Here is a 23,656-nt window from a genome sequence, read left to right on the forward strand (position 1 = left end):
TCTGCATGTTGGGTGGGATACAGAGCTACTTACTAATTTAAGGACAGAACTCACACTTTCATGCTTTCAGGACAACGGTCCCTTTATATAGGGACTTTGCATTCCTCAGTGGGACTTCATACTTTAAATGGTCAGTAAGGATATGTTGAAAAATTATAACCATAATCAAATGATATACACATAAATGTATAGATATATATCTACACATATGTGTATAGCTACATGTATCTCATGATATACACAGATGTGTATACACATATCTATACACATCTTAAGCATATCTATACACATACGTATAGATACATTTATTTCATATCTATACTATATCATAAAATATATAATATCATGACATATTTAATATACACAGATCAGTGTATAGATCTATACATAACTATATAGAATCTATATATAGATATCTAGACATAGATATAGATACATCTATACACATGGATATATATCTATATATATACTACATAGCTATATGGCTATACAGGTGGACATAGATATCTATATATATATACAGTATATACAGTATGCTATATATACCATATATAATATATACATACATACTATATATACATATATAGTCTATTCATATTATAGTATATATACACATATATTGTATATACAGATATATATCTATGTCCACCTGTAATCCTAGCTACTCAGAAGGCTGAGATCTGAGGATCATGGTTCAAAGCCAGTCTGGGCAGGAAAGTCTGTGAGACTCTTATCCAACTAACTCCCAGAAAACCAGAAGTGGCTCTAAGTGGTAGAGTGCTAGCCTTCAGTGAAAAAACTCAGAGACAGTGTTCAGACTCTGAGTTTAAGCCCTATGACCAACAACAAAAAAAAAAGGGAGGGGGGGACTGTGAGCAGACTGTGTGGAGGCAAGCAAATATACAAACACTTTGAGATCATTTTAATGTAAAAGTCAGATTCTAACTATATTTTGGCTTTTTAGCCAAATAAAATAGTCAAGGAATAGGAAAGAGAAAACATTCTCATTTTTCTCTCTAAAGAGAAAAGACAAGAAATGTGGTGCTTTGTTCTATATAGAAAACAGCAGGGAACACACACGGAAAGTTTCAGTCTTGTCTTCATGAAATGAACTTCACACTGGCAAAGCTTTCTAAGATGACCTTCAAAAGATGAATGAATGTGACTTGGCCAAAGCTCCGGCCACATGACTTCCTTCTCCTGGGAGTGACGGTGTTATGTTTGATGGCCAACAGTAATTGGAACAAGACCATCTTGGGCAGTCACTTATTGCCCATTTCCCCCCAAGGCTCTTTGCCACCTCTCTTCCAAACAGCAGCTTAATTGGGCTAGACAACAAGATATTCGGCCTGCAACTATATCTAAAAGAATTCTCCCATGTAAAAGTTTAAGCTCATTGGTTAAATAGAAACAGAACTGAATGTTTAAGAACAAAAACTGTTAACACTTAAGAGGAAGAATGTACAGTGATCTGAATATCTACAAAGACAGAAAGAGACATTAATTTCCAGGAATTTTACTCAGAATTTTTTTTTTTTTTTGGGTTGGGTCGTGGGGCCTGAACTCTGGGCCTGGGCGCTATCCCTCAGCTCTTCAGCTCAAGGCTAGCACTCTACCACTTGAGCCACAGCACCACTTCCAGCTTTTTTCTTTTTGCTTATGTGGTGCTGAGGAATCGAACCCAAGGCCTCGGGCATGCAAGGCAAGCGCTCTACCACTGAGCCACCTTCCCAGCCCTTTACTCAGAATTTTATGTTGAGCATGTCTTTTTTTCTTTTTTGTTTGCTTGCTTTCTTTCCTTTCTTCCTTTCTTCCTTCCTCCCTTCCTCTTTCCTTCTTTTTTGGGGGGAAGGGGCTAGTTCTGGGCTTGAACTAAGGCCTGGCTGCTGTCCCTAAGCTATTTCTCTCAGGTGTAGTGCTCTACCAATTGAGTCATAGCTATACTTCCACAGCAATACTGTTTTTGCTAGGTAATTGGAGATAAGAATCTCATGGACTTTTTTGTCTGGGCTCACTTCGAACCATGACACCAAGATCTCAACTTTGGAGTAGCTAGGATTATAGGCATCAGCCATCAGCACCCAGCTGAGCAAATCTTTTTATTATGTATTTTATTTTACAAAATAAATAATGTTACTGGGACTTAAACTCAGTGTTTTGTGTTCTCACAGCTTTCTTAAAGCAGGCTCTCTACCACTTGAGCCATACCTCTAGTCTGGTTTTTCTGCCAGCTAATTTCTGCCTGGGCTGGCTTCAAATCTTGATTCCCTAGATAATCAGCCTCCTGAGTGACTAGGATTACAGATATAAGTCACCTTGGCCTGGATTTACTTCATATTAATGTATTAACATCTTCGGGCTTGCAGACACTAAAGAAGAAATCCTTCCAGATAATCTAATTCCAAGAAGAGTATCCAACTCTCTTGTGAGCACAGCTTCCATACAGAAGGAATTCAACCAGGCCAGAAGGGCCAACACCCCCAATCACCCTTGTTATCAAGCTAGGACTCTATTTCCACCCTGAGGTCCAGGTAAGCAGACAACAGCTCCTACACAACAACACCCCCTGGAATCATTGAAGCAAGATCCTCCCACATCCTGCACTCTGTCTTGTCCAGTGTTCCTTATGGAAACCATAAAGGCTCCTCTCCATGTTTTCTCTCACTGTCTCTTCACTGTGCCCCCCAGAAACCCCCTGCAAGGGAGTCATGTTCCTCTTCTCCAGACCTCTGTTTTTAATGTCCATCACATCCTTAAGCATAACTGAATATACCATTTATATAGATACACATATATTTTGCAGAGCTGGAGATGGAACCCGGGTCTTATTATGTTTAGGCAAGTACTTTAATATTGAGCTGTATCCCTAGCCCTAAATACTATTTTTAAACTGGGCACTGGTGGTTCATACCTATAATCCTAGCTACTCAGAAGGTTGAGATCTGAAGATTGTGGTTTGAAGCCAGCCTGGGCAGAAAAGCCTGTGAGACTCTTTATCTCCAACTAACCACCAGAAAACTAGAAGAGCTATAGCTCAAGTGCTAGCCTTGAGCAAAAAAGCTCAAGAACAGCACCCAGATCCTGAGTTCCAAACAAAAACTACAAAACAAAAACTATTATTTTTATCATAGACTTCTGAGTAGAAATTCAGAACCGCAACATGATTGTAGTATATACTTACTCTCCATTTAGTTTTCAATATAACCTGGGAAAGGTGAAGTACTTCTATTTAGCTTAAATAGGGATTTTTTTCTAGTTAATTTAAACAATATCTATACATTAAAAAGTATATTGAGAATAGATTCACATATCATAACATTTACTTTTTCGTGGTAGTACTAAGCCTTGAACTCAGGGCTTCACACTCTCATTTAGCTTTTCTCCTCAACACTGGTGTTCTACCACTTGAACCACAATTCCACTTCAGTGTTTCTGCGGTTAATTGGAGATAAGAGTTTCACAGATTTTCCTGCCTGGGCTGGCTTTTCTGTGATCTTCGGATCTCAGCCTCCCAAGTATCTAGGATTATACGCATAAGCTATTAGTACACCTAGCAAATTTACCCAAGAATATACAATTCAATAGTAGAATTTACTATACTATTAAAAACCATCGGTAACTTCAGAATTACTACCAGTTAATTCCAGAACATTCTATGATTCTATAATGTATCTTTTCTTCTCTACATCAGCCCTAGACAAATCACTAATTAAGCCCCATCTCTATAAATTTGCATATTCTGGACATTTCGTATTAATGGAATCATATAGTATGTATCCTTTTGTGACTGGCTTCTTTTTTAATTAATCTTTTTTTGTGCTGATACTGGGTCTTGAACTCAGGACCTTATACTCTTACTTAGCTTTTGTGCTCAAGGCTACTGCTCTATCACTTGAGACACTATCTACTGGCTTCTTTTACTTGCCAAATGTTTTCTTTCTTTTTTTTTTTTTTGTCGGTCGTGGGGCTTGAACTCTGGGCCTGGGTGCTGTCCCTCAGCTCTTCAGCTCAAGGCGAGCGCTCTACCACTTGAGCTACAGCGCCACTTCCGGTTTTCTGGTGGTTTATTGGAGATAGGAGTCTCACGGTCTCTCCTGCCTGGGCTGGCTTTGAACCGCGATCCTCAGATCTGGCTTTGAACCGCGATCCTCAGATCTCAGCCTCCTGAGTAGCTAGGATTACAGGCGTGAGCCACCAGCGCCCGGCTTGCCAAATGTTTTCAATGTTTATCCATACAGCATGTTACTTTACTCACTGCTATGTAATATCCATTGCATAAATATATCACACTGTCTCTTTGTGAGGACATATGTTTTAATATGTTGGCTCTTTTCTTTTTCTTTCTTCCTTTTTTATTCTTTTGAGTTCAACAACTTAAAATGGAATGGCTGGCCATACAGTATAGCCAAAAAAATGATGGCAAGATACTTGAAATTCCTTGGGGCAACAGTTCCCATAAGATTTTCCTTTCAAAGAAGGTTGGAAAGAGCTGGCAGAAACCTCTCAGTCCTTTAGAAGAACTCAAGGTATGTCAGGCAAAATGTATTTCTGGCAGCAGTGAAGGCAGCTAGTAGGCAGTCAGCCTCTTTATCAATATATCCATTTCTGTGCCTTTAACAAAAGTCAAGAATAACAGCTAACATTTCTTGAGCAGTGATTCAGTGTGAGCTTTACGCTGTCAATGCTGGTTGTTAGGGGACCCATATTGTCCATTTAGATAGAGAGAGGAATTGGAATTCATTAGGGTAACAAAGAATGTAGGTCATGTGGACAGAGAATAAAATAAAATGGCTTATGTATCCAGGAAGAGCTCTTAATTGAAAATGAGCCCTAGGTGGACTGTCATTTCCAGATAGCAAGGGAAGTGACAAGGACTGACTAAAAAGAAACTGAAAGGCATTTGGCATACAAGTTTTACAATCTCAACTGTACAGTTGTTGGGCTTTTTAAAAAACCAATAATGATTAAAAATAGTTTTGTTTTTTTGGGGGGGGTCCAGTCATGAGGCCTGAACTCTGGGCCTGGGTGCTGTCCCTTAGCTCTTCAGCTCAAGGCTAGCACTCTACCACTTGAGCTACAACACCACTTCCGGCTTTTTTTCTCTTTGCTTATGTGGTGCTGGGGAATCGAACCCAGGGCCTCATGCATGCAAGGCAAGCGCTCTACCACTGAGCCACCTTCCCAGCCCCAATTAAAAATAGTTGACTGCAGAGGATTAAAACTATTGTCAAAGGATACAGTCTGTTGTCAAATATCCAGAAAATGAGTCCAATAAGCCTGAGAATGAAAGGAGAAGGTGGGCACTGGTGGCTCACGTCTGTAATATTAGCTACTCATGAGGTTGAGATCTGAGGATCGTGGTTCCTGCCAGCCTAGGCAGGAATATCCATGAGACCCTTATCTCCAATTAACACCAAAAAATCCAGAAGTAGAGCTGTGGCTCAGGTGGTAAAGGCTTGAACAAAAATGCTCATGACCATTGCCTGGGCCCTGAGTTCAATCCCCAGGACCAACACACACGCACACACACACACACACACACACACACACAGACAGACACAGACACACACACGAATGAAAGGAAGAGAGGGGTACTGGTGGCTCATGCTTGTAATCCTAGCTACTCATCAGGCTGAGATATGAGGATTGAGGTTCCAAGCCCATACAAACAAATCTGAGAGACTCTTAATTACAATTAGCCAGCTAAAAGCTGGAAGGAGAGGTATGGCTCAAGTGCCAGCTTTGAGTGAAAAAGAAAAGCAAGACTGTGAGATCCTGAGTTCCTCCAGTACTGGCACAAAAACAAACAACAACAAAAAAGAATGAAAGAAAAGAGACAATTAAAATCATCAAAAAAGAGGGCTTCAGAAAGCATACCATTCTTTCACTGTTGGCTACGATTGCAGAAAGGCTAAGTTGACTTTACTATGTGCTACTTAGCAGATTCTTACCATTAAGTATAGAAAACAATAAAGCAGTTACTTAGAATATTCTCATATGGGGGCTAGGATTGTGGCTCAGTGATAGAGTGCTTGCTTAGCATACATGAAGCACAAGGTTCAATTCCTCAGTACCACATAAATAGAAAAAGCCAGAAGTGGCACTGTGGCTCAAGGGGGAGGGTCTAAGCCTTGAATAAAGAAGCACAAGGACAGTGCCCAGGCCCTGAGTTCAAGCCCCATGACTGGCCAGAAAAAAGAAAAAAAAGAATATTCTTACACGGAATCCTGACAGGGCCAACTAAACCAAGTTAGCGGTACCAACTTTGAGGAGCAAGCAAGCATCCTACTTTTCCAGGATGTATATGATGCTTTCAGAAAATGTTTTTTTCAGGAATTTTCTGTCACTGTATTCAATACTCACTAAGAAAAGGTAGCGTTCTTGTGCTGAGGTGTTCCGAGCAGCGAGTTTGAGGATCTGTCCTTCTTTTATTAGTTCATTAGAAGGATTTACAATGTCTTCTTCTTCTCCCAACATTTCATAAATCTCCAAGAGTTTCTTCAGGTTTTCCTGGAAAATTAAAACAAAATAAAGCAAGATCAACTACAAGGAAGTTTTTTACCTTAGTAACCTGAACAGTACTATCACTGTGACTACAATCTGCAGAACAGAAGAGTGGGGAATAAGCAGATGTGTTTGTGTGTTTGAGTGTGTGTGTGTGTGTGTGTGTGTGTGTGTGTGTGTGTGGCACATGTGTGCTAATCCTAAGGCTTGAACTCATGGTCTAGCTGCTGTCTATGAGCTTTTTTTGCTCAAGACTAGCATTCTACCAGTTATGCTACAGCTCCACTTGCAGCTTTTTGGGTGATTAATTGGAGATAAGAGTCTCATGGACTTTCCTTCCTGGGCTGGCCTTAAACTGTGATCCTCAGATCTCAGCCTCCTGAGTAGCTATGAATAAAGGCCTGAGCTATCAGTGTCTGGCTGATGCATTTTTAAAATGCATCAACAAAAGGAAACCAGAGAGAGGCTTATTCCAGAGAACACTAGACATACTTTGCAAACGTTTTTTTGGTTCACCTCTGTTGACTAGGTTCAAACCTACAGACAGTATTAGGCTATGTCATTAACAATTGTCTGTCCAGAAGGTTCCTGTCTCCTCTGCAAACCACTTACCATTTTTCTTATTGCGCTATTAGAATGGCTTGCTGCTGTAGAAATAATTTCAAGTGATTCTAAATGGGAAAAAAAAGAAAAGGAAATAAATATGCTTTGTACTTCCTGTGCTAGTGAGTAATTGAATAACTTATCCACCAAAATAAAAAGAAATCTGAAATACCAGGGGAATAGCAGCAACTTCCACTTTACAAACTGGATTACTTTCAAAACTTTGTAAGCGGAGTGAGTACTTAAACATTAGGCAGCTCCATATAAAAGGAAAAAAAAATAGGCTCACAGGCCATACTTGGTCCATCATAGGTCTTAGAAAAAAATTAACAAGCACAATGTACAGTTTCAGGCATGCATGAACCATCTCCCCTAGGGGACCTAATAGGGCTTACTGTATACTAATTAGTTCTTATACAACCTTAAATGGTCTTACAGTGACATTAGCTCTGTTTGGTAGATGAAAGAAGTGAGGAACAAGTAACTTTACCAAGATCATAATCAGTTGGTCCAGGGTCATCATATGTTACTGGATCTCAATGAAATCTAAGTCTTTTGACTCAAAGTTTGGTCACATTTCAAAGGCAGTAAATAATATATTACATTTTTCTTTGGAAAATTACTAAGCATAACCAAACTTCATGTGGGAAAATATGTGACAGTTCTAGGCTGGGGAATAGGAACTCTTTCTCTTTCTCTATTTTTGTATAGTACTAGGGCTTGAACTCAATCTTGAACTCTTGCTTAGCTTTTTCCAATCAAGATCAGCCCTCTATCATTTGACCCAGACCTCCAGTTCTTTCATTTTGGTAGTTAATTAGAGATAGAATCTCTAGGATTTGTCTGCTCAGACTGGTTCTGAATGAGATCTTTAGATCTCCGCCTCCAGACTAGCTGGGATTATAGGTGTGAGTTACTAGCATCCAGCCTGGGAAGAAATTCTTTGCCAGAGGCATTGTAGGAGTTCCAGCCACTGCAGAGGAAGTCAAGGGCTGCTGTTGGATCAATCCAAAGGAATAAGTCTTAGTTCTAAATCCTGTTTCACTTCCTTTCCGTCTTGCAAACACTGGCCTATTTAACTCCGTTACCACAACAACCCATGGCTTCTGGCCTACATTTGCTGTCTTTGCACTCTGCTCCTGCCCCTTCTGTTTTTAGGTCTCTAGAAGCTCTTTTTTTTTAAATTTCTTTAGACCTTTATGTATAAGTAGCAAGAGGAAGGCAAAAAGAGCAATAAATTGTCCTACTTTGTCCATAACTTTCTTAAAAAATTTTTTTTTGGTTTTGTGCTAGTACTGGGGCTTGAATTCAGAGACTTTGCGATCCCTTACTTTTCTGCTCTAGGCTGGTACTCTACCCCCTGAGCCACAGTTCCACTTCTGGCTTTTTGCTGGCTAATTGGAGTAAATCTCATGGACTTTCTGCCTGGTCTGGCTTCAAACTGGGATCCTCAAATCTCAGCCTCCTGAGTAGCTAGGATTTCAGGTATGAACTAACAGTGCCTGGAGCATTTTCATTTTTGATAAAAGGTATCATATAGGAAAAATACAGCCTTTTCATCTACATGTTTGAGAACTGTCCAGATGTGGGCAATTCTGTGCAATCCTGTACCAAATACAGAATCCAAGAAAGAGGGAGAAACTGTAAGAAGGGATGGGGCCACTGACCAAGTGATCCTTGGAAGGAATCCATGATTCCACCTCTAATCTACTGATAGCTCTGCCACTAAAGCCTAGCACTCAGGCTAGATGAGTGGAAAATGGCGGATGTGGCAGAATTCCCAGAAAGTAGAAGGCAAGGGGAAGATGGGAAGTCAAATTCACAACCATATGGGAGAAAGGGGAAAGAGATATTTCTGTGGTCACTGAGTCATTTGGATGGTGAGTGAAACATACTGGAGACCTTCTACTTCCAAAACAAGAAAATGGCTCCCAGGCCAAAGATAATGTTTTCTGCTCCTCTTTTCTTAAACCAAGAGCAACTTAAAAAACAGGTCCTGAGTTCAAGCCTTCATACAAAAAACAAAAACAAAACAAACAAACAAACCCCCTCACCCCCCAGCTGAAACCTAGTAGCTCATACCTGTACAGGTAATCCTATCTACTTAGGAGGCTGAGGTCTGAAGATCACGGTACAGAGTCAGCAGGGCAGATAAACCCAATGGATTCTTATCTCCCAAGTGATCACCAAAAAGTCAGAAGTAGAGCAGTGGCTTAAGTAGTAGGGCACAAACGTTAAATAAAAAAGCTCAAGGACAGCTTCCAGCGTCTGGGTTTACACCCCAGGGACAGGCACACACAACAACAAAACAAAACCACCAGTCACTTTCATTTCAACCTGATTAAAAAAAAAACCAAACTAGTAATTGGAGTAAATTTTCTTGAGGCCAATGTCATTAGACAACAAAAGGCATCGTTTCCTGTTTTATCTTAGGGTAGGTAAAGCCAACTCTGCTTAGGTTATTTTTACAGGATAAATGTCATCCTAGCTTTCTTGCTCTGCATCAACCTATCTAATTAAAACAGCAGCACTTGTGATTTCAAATGATTGTGCTCTTTCTGGAAAAAGGTAATTGTATATTGCTGTTTCAGATGTCTCTAGGTCTGCAGTTTTATATTTCAGTTAGTGATTAATGTGAACTCAGAGCAGGAAATGTGATTTGCACTACTCCCAACCTGTGACTTGGATTATCCAAAGTGGTTTGCCTGACTGAGGTGACAATTATAATTTCCAGTGTAATTATTTTGAGAGCAATATCTGACCAAAGAAATGGTCAAATACCGGACCCACAAGTAAGTTTGGTTATCCTATAATGGAGTGAGGGATGTAAAATATAAAAAACATTTACTTTTTGCATCATTCCAGTCTGGAGAGTCAGGAGGCAATTTTCTTAGGTAGTCCTTAAGAAGCATCTCATACCGTGGAATCCGCTGAACAGGTTCTAGCATGTGATGTTGTAAAGTTAAGCTCCCACAGACCTTCTGTTTCTAAAGTGAGCAGAGTTTAAAGAAAACATTACAAAATCGCATTAGTCATTTAAAAACCCTTAGCTGGGCGCCACTGGCTCATGCCTGAAATCCTAGCTACTCAGGAGACTGAGACCTTAGGATCAGGGTTAAAGCCAGCCTTGGTAGACATATCTGAGACTCTTATCTGCAATTAACCACTAAAAAGCCAAAGTAGAGCTGTTTGCTCAAGTGGTAGAACACTACCTTTCAGCAAAAAAAGCTAAGGGACAGTGGGGCCAAGAGTTTAAGCCCTAGTATTGGCATATATACCAAGACAACAAAAGACTCACTATATGATAAACTCTCATCAAGAACAATGTGTACATATTGTAGCTGAGCCTAACTTTCATTAGCAATACCCAAGAGGCTTTAAAAATGCAGATTTGCCAGTGACTCACACCTGTAATCCTAGCTACTCAGGAGGCTGCAAGCTGAGGATCAAAGTCAAAGTCAGCCCAGGCAGGCAAGTTTGTGAAATTCTTTTTTGTTGTTTTTTGTACAGAGGGGTTATAATTACAAGGTAATGAGTACGTTTCTTATCAAGCATTGTAGCCTCCTCCTTTGTTTCCCCTTCCCAACCCTTCTGAAATTCTTATCTACAGTTAACCACCAAAATGGTAGAAGCAAAACTATGGCTTGCTGGGTAGAGTGCAAAAGCTCAGGGGCAGTACCCAGTCCCTTAGTTCAAGCCCCAGAACAAGCACATGCACACACACACACATATACACACACATACACATACAAAATGTACATTTATGAACTTCTGGGTGGGGATGGGAGGGAAAAACTGGGAGAGAGAGAGAGGGAAGGGGTGGCATTGTCCAAAAAGAAAGGTACACATAAGCCAGGCACTTGTGGCTCACGCTTGTAATCCTAGCTACTCAAGAGGTTCAGATCTGAGGATCATGGTTCAAAACCAGCCCAGGCAGGAAACTCTTATCTCCAATTAACCTCTCAAAAAAGCAGGAAATGGCAGTGTGGCTCAAGTGGTAGAGTGCTCGCCTTGAGCAAAAGAGCTCAGGGACAGGGCCCAGGCCCAGAGTTCAAGCCCCAGGATTGGTTGTTTTTGTTTTTTTTTAAAGAAAGAACTTTCTCTCTCTCTCTCTCTCTCTCTCTCTCTCTCTCTTTCTCCTCCCCTCCCCCACCTCTCCAAGTCCTAGGGGTTGAACTCAGAGCCTAAGTGCCATCCTTGAGCTTTTTTTGCTCAAGGCTAGCACTCTACCATTTGAGCCACAGCGCCACTTCTGGCTTTTTCTGTTTATGTGGTCTGAGGGCTTCTTTCATGAGTGCTAGGCAAGCACTCTATCACTAAGTCACACTCCCAGACCCAAACACGTACTCTTTACCTGACTTATGCAAACGTAAACTCTTCTTGGACATCACCTTTATAACAGCAATAAAAAATTTAAAAAGGCACATTTATGAATCTTATCCCAATCTATGAAATCAGAACTTGGGGTGAAAAATCATAATTTGGGGTAGAGGAGCTACAGAATAGGCATTTTAAAATACCCCTTTATTTTTATAGCATTAAAGTCTGAAGAGTATACATTGTGTATAGAAACAGAAAGGGGAAAAAAAAAATCAAGCAGAAACCAGGTGGCTTATGCCTATAATGTTTCTACTCAGGAAGCTCAGCTATTATCTCCAATTAACCACCAAAAAGCCCAAAGTGGAGATGTGGCTTAAGTGGAAGAGCATCATCCATAGCAGTGTGAGGCTCTGACTTCAGGTCCTAGTATGAGCACCACTGTCCTGCACTCCCTCCAAACGCCCCTCCCCACAAAAAAGTAGAATTTTTTTTTAGTGTTCTTTTTTTTGTACATTTTTATTGTAACAATACTGTACAATACTGTACAGTACTGTAACAATACTGTACAATACTGTACCACTGGCTCAGTGGTAGAGCGCTTGCCTTGCATGCCTGAGGCCCTGGATTTGATTCCTCAGCACCACATAAGCAAAAAGAAAAAAGCCAGAAGTGGCGCTGTAGCTCAAGTGGTAGAGCGCTAGCCTTGAGCTGAAGAGCTGAGGGACAGCGCCCAGGCCCAGAGTTCAGGCCCCACGACCGGACCCCCAAAAAAAAAAAAATACTGTACAGAGGGGTTACAGTTACATGAGCAAGGTAACGAGTACATTTCTTATCAAGCATTGTTGCCTTCCTCCTTTGTTTTCCTCTACTATCCCTTCCCTCCCACCTCCACAAAAAAAGTAGAATTTTAAGCAAGAAAATTCCAAGTTGGGCTGGGAAGATGGCTCAGTGGTAAAGCGCTTGCCTTGCATGCCTGAGGCCCTGGGTTCGATTCCTCAACACCACACAAGCAAAGAAAGAAAAAAGCCAGAAGTGGCGCTGTGGCTCAAGTGGTAGAGCGCTAGCCTTGAGCTGAAGAGCTGAGGGACAGCGCCCAGGCCCAGAGTTCAGGCCCCATGACCAGACCAAAAAAAAAAGAAAAAAGCCGGAAGTGGTGCTGTGGCTCAAGTGGTAGAGCGCTAGCCTTGAGCTGAAGAGCTGAGGGACAGCGCCTAGGCCCAGAGTTCAGGCCCCACGACTGGACCCAAAAAAAAAAAAAAAAAGAAAATTCCAAGTTGTCAGGAGCCATTTTAATTAGCAACTGTTAGGATTTACAAAGTCACATTATGAAATAATTCTTCAGCTATTTTTCTAAAGACACACCTGTTTAATAGGACCACTAAGCACAACAATATGAAATATCTTAGGATTCGGCAGGAAGTATTTCATAGTAACAGTATCCTAAATGAACTGAATTGAACAACAACCAAAAAAAAAAAATGACTCCATAGAAGAGAGAGACAAGATCTGGGCATCCTACTATCTGTCAGAAAACTTTAGTTTTCATTAGGTCCAGACATTTTTCATTAAAACCAAAGTCCAATTCTTAGGGCAAAATTAAGCTTGTACACCTTGTCTGCAAGTGAAGAAAGGATGAAAACAGGATGTGCTATTCATGTTATACAAAGCAGAAATCTCATTTAAATTCTTATTGAACTTATACTATGATCAGGGCACTGAGGGGTGGGTACTGAATGCTTTATTAGGAGATGTGTTTGCATTCAATTCAAGTAAATGATTGAAGGCTTCATCAGGAGAGCACTGAGCAGCACCTACAGTACACAGTTTGGTGGGAAGGAAAGTGAGAAAGACTAGAAAGAAGTCCTGGAACAGGAGGGCAGTGGTGACTGACCATATGTTTAGTAAAAGGAAACAGGGAGGCTTTTTTGGAAAATGAGGTTTTTGTGCACAAGAGTGCTGTCATAATCTAAGCTACAAGATGAATCTACAGCAATAGGGTTCTAGGAACCTATGGGGAAATTCACTGAGTAGTTGTTATTGTAGATGAGGAAAAAAGTAATCAGGGTGGGCTGGGAAGGTGACTCAGTGGTAGAATGCTTGCCTTGCATGCATGAGGCCCTGGGTTCAATTCCTCAGCACCACATAAGCAGAAAAAAAGCCAGAAGTGGCACTGTGGCTCAAGTGGTAGAGCACTAGTCTTGAGCTGAAGAGCTGAGGGACAGTGCCCAGGCCCAGAGTTTCTCAGGCCCCAGGACAAAAAAAAAAAATAATAATCAGGGCCCAAAAATTGATATGGAAACTGGAGAAACAATAACTTCCCTTAATGAAGTATAAGATACTAAGTTTATAAATTTAATTATTTGATTTCCCCTAATTGATCTATTGTGTACACCATGAAAATATTACAGATGCATAATTTTTGTTTACATAAAAAAATGGTGACTCCTCCAAATTCTAGTGTTTTCTGAGAACAAGTGACCTGAAGGGCCTGAGGCCTGTTGATCTGACTCTAGAACTCTCCTTAGCTCCTGTTATTTCCTTATAATGTGGAGAAGATAGATACTGCAAAAGAAGGTAAGTTTTGATAAACAATAAGTAGAGAGTAAAGGAAGGTAACACTGATCAAGAAGCCTTGCACTTATAAATTACTATGTTAAATTGAAACCCCTTTGTACAACTACATAAAGATAATTTTAAAAAGTCTTCAACCCTCCCACACCTAAAACTACCAACATCAGTGCTGGTAACTAGTGAGGAATTGCTATGTAATGGGTGTTAGGCTCCATATATTCAACTCATCATTTCTCAGGAAAATAAATACGTATGAGGAAATAAAACCAGGTAGGGTACCAGTGTCTGACACACCTGTAATACTAGCTACTTAGAAGGCTGAGATCTGAGGATCGTAGTTCAAAACCCATCAGGGCAGACAAACCCATGAGGCTCTTATTTCTAATTAACCAGCATAAAGTCAGAAGTGAAAGTGTGGCTCAAGTGGTAGAATGCAAGCCATGAGCAAAAGTCAAGAGATTGGGAGTTCAAGCCCCAGTACCTGCTCTCTGTCTCTCTCTCTCCCACTGAGCCCCCACAACGCCCTCCCCACGCATACACACACAGCCACATTGCCAAGCCTACTGGGGTCATTGATTCTGACCAATCAGATATCAGAATTACTTCCTAGTCTGTGAAAGGCACAAAGTCAGATGGAAACATTGATTTGGATCTAATGATAAAAACAGAGCACAGGGGCTGGGAATGTGGCTTAGTGGTAGAGTGCTTGCTTAGCATGCATGAAGCCCTGGGTTTGATTCCTCAGTACCACATAAATAGAAAAAGCTGGAAGTGGTGGTGTGGCTCAAGTGGTAGAGCACTAGCCTTGAGCATGGACAGGCTCAGGGACAGTGCCCAGGCCCGGCAAAAGAAAAAAATAAAAAACAAAAAACAAAAAAACCCCACAACAACAAAACAGAGCACATTAAATGTTTGGTCAAGTTCTTTATATGGATTCATGTAAATAGCACACAGACATTAGAAATTTTAGACTGGGGTGGAAGTCTGCACTATGGACACCCGACTCTAGAGGTATCTGTTTGGCTTAATAGTTAAGACAATGTCACTGGGGAAATGAACAGAATGTGAAGGCAAACCATGTCCCCAAATTTCAGTCTTAGCAACCTCTCTATCAAAAAGTAGACCCAGTTGGGTACTGGTGGCTCACACCTGTAATTCTAGCTACTTAAGAAGCTCAGACCTGATCATCTTGGTTCAAAGCTGGCTCATGAAGACAAATCCAAAAGACTCTTATCTCTAATTAACTAGCAAATGCAGGAAGTAGAGGTTTGGCTCAAGTGCTAGAGCACCAGCCTTGAGTAGAAAAAGCTAAAGAAGAGTGTAAAGCCAAGTTCAAGCCCAAAACTTGCACAAACAACAACAGCAAAATAAAAAAAGCTTTATGAACACAGAATCTGAGGCATTCTAGCCTGGGACTGCTCTGATCCCCAAGCCTGTTGATATAAAGGTAGTACAGGCTGTGAGGACACAGCCTTCTATGCAGAGACTAAGAGGGGAGAATTCAATGTGGAGAGGTGGGCAATACTCACACAGAGAAATATGCCCACCAGAAGTGAGGAATACTGAGCTGGATGGGTGTGGTGGATCAATGACTGCCTGTCACGAGTTGTTTTTGGCTGTGAAATGTGAATTACCAGAAGAGACTGTAGAGCTCAAGGCAAAATTTTCTCCTTGCTGTACTGAGCCTGTATACATGTGGCTGGCAGATATGAAAGGTTTTAGAGACGTGATTTTTTTTTTTTCTAGTACTAGTGTTTGAACTTAAGGCTTGAGATCGCTCTCTACCACTTAAGCCACAGCTCCATTTGTAGCTTTTTGGTACTTAATTGGAGGTAAGTCTCATGGACATTCCTGCTCAGGCTGGCTTTGAATCATGATACTTAGATCTCAGCCTTCTGAGCAGCTAGAATTACAGATGGGAGTCATGTGTCTGGTGAGACCTGACCTGATTTTGAAGGTCAAGTCTGTCAACCTGGGAAAGAAGCTTACTAGTTCTAGGTAGTTGAGCACCTCTGTCAACCAGCTGTTTGGCCTGGTAACTAACCCATGAAATATGGGCTCCTAGACAGCCAGACTCACAAATAAACAAAATAATACTCACCAAAACAGCTTGGTGGAGACAACAGTGACTACACACTACAGGAGTGACAGCTTTTATTATATTCAATATTCAACTGAATATTGAATAACTAGTAATCCTAGTTACTCAGGAGGCTAAGATCTGCAGATCTTGATTCAAAGTTAGCTTAGGTAGGAAAATCTGAGAGACTCTTTTCTCCAATTAACCAATCAAAAAGCCAGAAGTAGAGCTGTGGCTCAAGTGGTAAAGTGCTAGCCTTGAGCAAAAAAAGCTCAGGGGCAGCACCTAGTACCCGAGTTCAAGCCCCAAGGCTAGGACAAAATTATGAGAAAGGAAGGGGTTGAAGGTGTGGCTCAGGTTACCACCTGAGTGGTAAACAATGAGTTATCAAATTCTAGTCTCAGACAAGAAAGAAAGAAAAAGAGATGCAAAGATGAAGGAAAACTGATAAAGGAGCAAAAAGAATTGCATTCATATGTCCAGCTGTTGAACATCAATGTCCCTGTTTTGAATATGTTCAAGGCAATGAAATAAGGTTTAATGAAGTGAAGGAGCATGAAAACAATGTATGAAAATGGTGATTTTTTTTTCAAGGAGGAGACCTATGATTAGAAAGAGGAAGACAGAGAAAAGAATCAAATGAAAATTCTGGGATTCAAAAGTGTAACTGAAATGAAAGGGGTTCAATAACAGATGAGGTGACAGAAGAATCAAGAAACATCCAAGAGGGGCTGGGAAGTTGGCTCAGTGGTAAAGCGCTTGCCTTGCATGCCTGAGGCCCTGGGTTCGATTCCTCAGCACCACATAATCAAAAAGAAAAAAGCCGGAATTGGTGCTGTGGCTCAAGTGGTAGAGCGCTAGCCTTGAGCTGTAGAGCTGAGGGACAGCGCCCAGGCCCAGAGTTCAGGCCCGCGACCGGACCCAAAAAAAAATAAAAAAAGAAACATCCAAGAATGATGACTACACATTGTACAATTTAAAAAACAGAGAAAACAAAATTAAAGGAAAATGAACGACATTTATCTGGGACTGGTGGCTCATGCTTATCATCTTGGTTATACAGAAGGCTGAGATCCAGAGGATTTCAATTCAAGGCAGCCTGGGTAAAAAATAACTAGCAAAAAGCCAGGCTGGAGGTATGGTTCAAGTTATAGAGCATCAGCTGAATGAGCAAGCTAAGCAAGCACAAAGCCCTGAATTCAAGTCCCAAATACAGGCAAGTTTTCTCAGATTAAAAACAATGGGTGGTCTACTATAAAAGAAACAATAATCATCTCCATGCTGAAAACAGGTATATGTTAACAGACACTATACACACAGACATTTTTTTCATATCCTCCTTTAACTTTATAAAATATAACTATACAGCACTCTACAGTTGAATGTGTGTGTGTGTGTGTGTGTGTGTGTGTGTGTGTGTGATGGGGCCTGAACTCTAGGCCTGGGCACTGTCCCTCAGCTCTTCAGCTCAAGGCTAGCACTCTACCACTTGAGCCACAGCACCATTTCCAGTTTTTTTCTGCTTATGTGGTACTGAGAAATGGAACCCAGGGCCTCATGCATACAAAGCAAGCCCTCTACCACTGAGCCATCTTCCCAGCCCACTCTACAGTTGGATTTTTAAGAACATAATAGTGTTTCAAATGTACACAAAATAATAATCAGGAGCCACTGGCTCATACCTATAATCCTAGCTACTCCATAGGCTGAGTTCAAAGCCAGCCTAATAGCAAAGTCCATGAGACTCTTATCTCAAATGACCACTAAAAAGCTAGAAGTGGGGGCTGGGAAGGTGGCTCAGTGGTAGAGTGCTTGCCTTGCATGCACGAGGCCCTGGGTTTGATTCCTCAGCACCACGTAAGCAGAAAAAGTCAGAAGCCCAGGCCCAGAGTTCAGGCCCCACAACTGACAAAAAAAAAAAAAAAGACTCAAAAAGCTAGAAGTAGAGGTGTGGCTCAAGTGGAAGAGTATTCCCCTTAAAAAAAGAAGGTCCAGAACAGCACCTAAGCCCTGAGTTCAAGCCCAGGATCTAGCTCACCTGCACGCACACTTGCACACACTTACACATTGTACTAATAGCACTGAGCATGAGGGAAGGAACATATTAGGATTAGAACAAATTGTGTATACTTCACCAGAACTTAGGCTAGAATGATCTGAAGTAAGCTATGTTAAATTAAGATGCATCTGATAATCTCAGCTGCATTTTAATGGGAAAATAAAATATAGTTCTAAAATAAGAGGAATTCAAAAGGTACCACAGAAGCACTTTTTAGAACACCACAGGCTGAATTGGAATTATGTTTCTTGGACTTGTCTGCCCAGGTGATCCTTAAATCTCAGCCTACTGAGTAGCTATGATTACAGGTGTAAGCCAGTGCCTGGCTTCCCCTTTCTATTTAAACTATATCAGAGTAAGTTATGAACAATGTTGAATTTTGACTAAAGAATGGAAATTACTACAATATTACTAAAATATATTGCCCAAGTTTGATAAAAATAGAAAATCAGGATCTCTATATATTTACATATATATGTATTATATATCTAACATATACATATATATACACACACATATATATATACACATATATATGTATATATTAGATATAGCCTTGGGGAACTTGGCTGTTTAGAGCATCAAGCTCAAGTCATACAAAATTATCAATACAGGCAGATGACTGAGGACAGCTAATGAGAATCATGTATGTCTATCCTGTCAAATGATTTCCAGGACTGTATGTGGCCCGAGAGCCTATCTGAAAGGTGGCCAAAAAAAATGAGATTTCCAAAGCCTTGGGGTTTGTAATAATCCTTCTTCATATATTTTATATTTCCAACACTGATAGAATGTGGAAAAAAAAGGCAAGAACTTGGAACTTACTTCACTTAGAAAAATAGTAATTTTTTTTTTTGAGATAGGAGTCTCAGTAGGTAATGTAGGTTGGCCTGGAACTCTGAGGCACTTTGATTACAAGTGTATACCATGCACCTGGCTGTTTTTGTAAATCAATGTAGAATCTAATAAAGCCTCAACTAGTTTCAAAAACAAATGGAGAATTCAACAGAATGGGGCATCTGCTCAATAATGCTTTAATTTTACATGTATGACTTGCAGAGAAGAATAGATATTGTCTTCAGGTTTCAGACAAACCTCCAGATCTCCCCATAGAATTCATATAGAAAAATTCACTAGCATGACCAAAGCTGTCCCTGTTACCTGAATGTCTTCAATCACGGATTTAAACTGGGGAATTCGCTCTGTCATCGTTTTAATCAGCTCCATTGCATTGTCAAACCCTTTCACGTACTCTCCGTACATCTTTAGGAATGGCGCCAATTTTTGAAGGATGTCGCCAATTCTGGGAGTGGTTTCCCTATGTAAGTAAAAAAGAAAAACAGGTTGTATGGTTTCTTCTAGAATGAACAGTGAACAGAATTTGAGATGAATCTATCATTTTCTACACAAAACCTTACGCTTTATCATGTCTGCTTTCCTGTGAGGCTAATTAAAAAAGCAGGATTTGGAGCCAGGTTCTGTAATACTAGTTACTCAAGAGGCTGAGATCTGTGGACTGAGGTTTGAACCCAGCCCATACAGGCAAATTCAAGAAGCTCTTATGTACTATTCACCAGCAAAAAAACCTGAAAGTGGAGATATGGCTCAAGTGGTAGAGCGACAAAGCCAAGTGAGACAGTGAGGACCTGAGTTCAAGTCCAGTGCCAGCACATACATACATAACTTCTTACAAGCATATTTCCTATGCCTGCCTTAGACACAACAAAGCATTTCTATCTATTCCTCTTACCATTCTTGCATTCGTTTCTCCAGCTCTGGCAAGAGGAATTTACTATGGAAGGCATTTATTGATGAAATGTTAGAAAAGATTTTATTCACCATCTCTGCAGGGAAAGAGCCCCTGTTTGCTTCTTCCAATAACTTGCAATAAAATACCTAAGTAAAGAAGAAAATAGAGATAACTTCAGATTTGTTGGTTAGAACTAATCAGCCCTGTGCTAGGTCTTCTGATGGAATTAATAGAGTTCAATGTTCAAAAAAAAATTAACATCATCTGAAAGATTTGGAAGAACCATAAATAAGAATTAGGAAGTGTTAGCCAGGCACTGGTGGCTCATGCCTGTAATCCTTACTATCATGGAGACTGAGATTTGAGAATCTTGGTTTGAAGCAAAAAGGCAGATGAATCTGAGGGACTCTTATGTCCAATAAACCAGCAAAAAGCTAGAATAGAGGTGTAGCTAAGTGGTACAGCACCAGCCTTCAGTGAAAAATCCAAATAAGAGCTCAAGGACCTGAGTTCAAGCCCCAGTACTGGTGCATGTATGCACCCCGCCTCCAATGAATTCAGAAAGCTTTAATTCTAACTTAGTTTGTGCCCATTTCTGTAGTAATACATCTTTTCATGTCTGAGAATTTTCAGCTGAGGCTAATGGGATTTACCCTTCTGACCTAGAGTTGGGGACATAAAAATACTTTATTATATAATATCACAGTAATTGTACTATTACCACTTCTGATTTTATTTGGGGGAGAGTATATCTTTGTTTTCAGATTTCTGCCTCCTAAGTAGCTAGGTTTTTAGGCATGAACCACCAGTGACAGGCTGGATTATGTTTTCTATGGTACTTACTACATAAATCCTATTTTTTCCTACTGAAATAGTCTATACCTAAAAAAGTAGGGCAATGATTTAGTTCTCTCAATAGAACAGGTATAGATGCTTAATATATGGCCAATGAGTGAACAAGAAGTCCTGTTGATTTTCAGATGTTGTGTTTTAAGTGAATAATAATGCATTAAAACCTAAAACACTGGAGTGAAGGTTGGAGGGGTGAGTGTCTTATACATAAGTGAGTGTATATAATCACAGGTATCTTAATGATAGAAAATTAAAATGAACTATGCAACTTGTGGGCAGGAACAGGAGGGGGGAAACTGGGGAAAACCAAAGAAGGGGTGACATTTTCAAAAAAGAACTGTTCTCATGCTGGACGCTGGTGGTTCACACCTGTAATCCTAGCAACTCAGGAGGCTGAGATCTGAGGATTGTGGGTCAAGGCCAGCCTGCACTGGAAAATCTGTGAGACTTTTATCCCCAATGAATCAACAGAAGACTGGAAGTGGAACTGCCACTCAAAGTGGAAGAGTGTTAGCCTCGAGGAAAAGAGTTCAGGGAAGGGTCCAGGCCCTGAGTTCAAACTCCATGGTCTACATACACACAAAAAAGTATATTTATCACTTGACTTATAAAACAGTAACTCCTCTGTATAACATCTTAATTAGAATTAGTTACAATTAAAAATTCAAATACAAAATAAAAAATTAAAGCTGCCTTACAGTCTTAGCCATACTTCACTAGACACACTTTCCCTCCAAAATGTAGCCAGAAAGAGGTTTAGTACTTCATAGTATCCAGAGAGCTATTAATTTTCTGAATTTATCTCCACTGCATTTTCTTGAGAGGCAAAAAAAGAAGCCAAAATTAAGAATTCTCCTTAGAGAATCCAATAGGTTCATTAAAGACATTAAAATTCAAAAAGATGGGCTGGGAAGGTGGCTCAGTGGTAGAGTGCATGCCTTGCATGCAAGAGGCCTGGGTTCAATTCCTCAGTACCACATAAGCAAAAAAAGAAAAAAGTTGGAAGTGGCGCTGTGGCTCAAGTGGTAGAGCACTAGCCTTGAGCTGAAGAGCTGAGGGACAGCGTCCAGGCCCAGAGTTCAGGCCCCACGACCGGACCCCCCCCCCAAAAAAAAAAAATTCAGAAAGATCAGAAATAGTAGACAAGTTCACTTGACTTAAAAAAATCCAACCTGGAGTCAGGTGCCAGACAGTTAATGCCTATAATCCTAGCTACTCAGGAGGTTCAAAGCCAGCCTACTAGATAAATTTGAGATTTTTTCCCCCCAAGTCTTGGGGCTTGAATTTAGGACGGCTCTATCCCTGAGTCTCTCCATGCTCAAGGTTAGTGCTCTACCACTTGAGTCACAGCACCACTTCTGGCTTTTTCTGTTTATGTGCTTCTGAGGAATTGACCCAGGGCTTCATGCATGCTAGGCAAGCATTCTACCACTAAGCCACATATTCTCTAATTAACTGGCAAGGCCTTGTTGCCCAGGCCTTCCTGCTACCATAAAATTCCAAGTTTCTAGTAGCATAAGGAAGCCAATTCTTGTAACAAGCACTCAGAACCTAGCAGTTTTTTCTTTTAACAATGGAAGTCTGAAGTTAGGTGCTGGTGGTTCATGCCAGCAATCCTAGGTACTCAGAAGGCTGAGATTTAAGGATCCCAATTCAAAGCCAGCTTAGGGAAGACAATCTGGAAGATTCTTATCTCCAATTAACTAGCAAAAACCCAGAAGTAGAGATGTGGTAGAGTGGTATACTTGAGCAATAAAAGCTAAGTAAGAGGACAAACCCCTGAGTTCAAACTGTAGTACCAGTCCAAAGGAAGTCTATATTGACAATCTACTAAGGATTATGATTCCTTAGTTTTCAGGAGTTATTATTAGGCCGGGAATGTGGCTTAGTCATAGAGTGTTTGCCTAGCATACATGGCCCTGGGTTCAATTCCTCAGTACTACATAAAAGAAAAAGCCAGAAGTGGCACTATAGTTCAAGTGGTAAAGTGTTAACCTTGAGGAAAAAGAGGCTCAGGGCAGTGCTCAGGCCCTCAGTTCAAACTGCAGTATACAGTTAAAAGCTCTCCATTTGGAGGGATGAATTAGAATGTTGAAAGGGGTGACACTGATCAAGGCACACTGTATATATGAACTACTTTGTTGAATGGTAACTCCTTTGTACAACTATTATAGATAGTAAAAATATTTTTTAAAAGCCTCTGTATGTGAACTCATACTCAAGGCTCCATCTTGTACAGTTTCTGAAACACTATCATTACAAGGTTAAAAGAAGGCACAATGCCAAACAGAAAATCAGTCTGAAAGGGAAAGCAATTACCTGATCTAATAGGTCCAGTCGGTTCACATAAGCTCTTTCTGTCAACAAAAGTTCATTGGCTATTTTGTGAAGTTTTTGCTCATCCGTCTCCTAGAAATAGAACAGATATTCAAATGTAAATAAAGGAACCTTGGATAATATTTTTAAGTACTATACACTTCATTGGAGAGTTTGACCAAAGCAGTTTCTTAGGTAGTCTTTTTCTTTTTCTGTATGCATGTGTGTGTTTGTGTGTGTGTGCACACACATGCATGCACTAGCACTGGAGCTTAAATTTAGTCAGAATTTAGCATGGGGGGGGCACGCACATGTGCGCGCATGTTAGCACTGGAGCTTAAATTCAGGCTCTCCCTAAGACGTTTTTCACTCAAGGCTAGTATCCTACCGCTTGAGCCATGCCTCCACTTCTGGTTTTTCACTGGTTAACTGGAGATAAAAGTCTCTCAAGTTTGTCTGCTGGGCTGGCTTTGAACCTAAGTTCTCAGATTTCAGCATCCTAAGAAGCTAGGATTACAGGCATAAGCTTCCAGTGCTCAGTTCTACAGAACTTCAAAGAATGTTTCTTACTGAGTATAAAAGCAAGTATTAGCTGGACTAG

At 40.5% G+C, this 23,656-nt stretch overlaps 1 protein-coding gene across 2 annotated transcripts in view; it reads right to left on the minus strand.

Moving 5' to 3' along the window:
* Fgd4 (FYVE, RhoGEF and PH domain containing 4) overlaps window positions 1-23,656 on the minus strand; it is a 141,713-nt gene that overhangs the window by 15,021 nt on the left and 103,036 nt on the right. For both annotated transcript variants that reach the window (XM_042677678.1, XM_042677677.1), the window contains exons 5-10: window positions 23,059-23,148; window positions 19,888-20,033; window positions 19,299-19,455; window positions 9,956-10,094; window positions 7,117-7,175; window positions 6,364-6,510 (exon numbers count right to left, since the gene is read on the minus strand). In XM_042677678.1, coding sequence (XP_042533612.1) covers window positions 6,364-6,510; window positions 7,117-7,175; window positions 9,956-10,094; window positions 19,299-19,455; window positions 19,888-20,033; window positions 23,059-23,148 — 738 coding nt within the window. The remainder of the gene's footprint in view (window positions 1-6,363; window positions 6,511-7,116; window positions 7,176-9,955; window positions 10,095-19,298; window positions 19,456-19,887; window positions 20,034-23,058; window positions 23,149-23,656) is intronic.

Source organism: Dipodomys spectabilis, unplaced genomic scaffold (assembly GCF_019054845.1).
Source record: "Dipodomys spectabilis isolate Male_0828 unplaced genomic scaffold, ASM1905484v1 ptg000039l, whole genome shotgun sequence".
Taxonomy (NCBI): Eukaryota; Metazoa; Chordata; class Mammalia; order Rodentia; family Heteromyidae; genus Dipodomys; species Dipodomys spectabilis.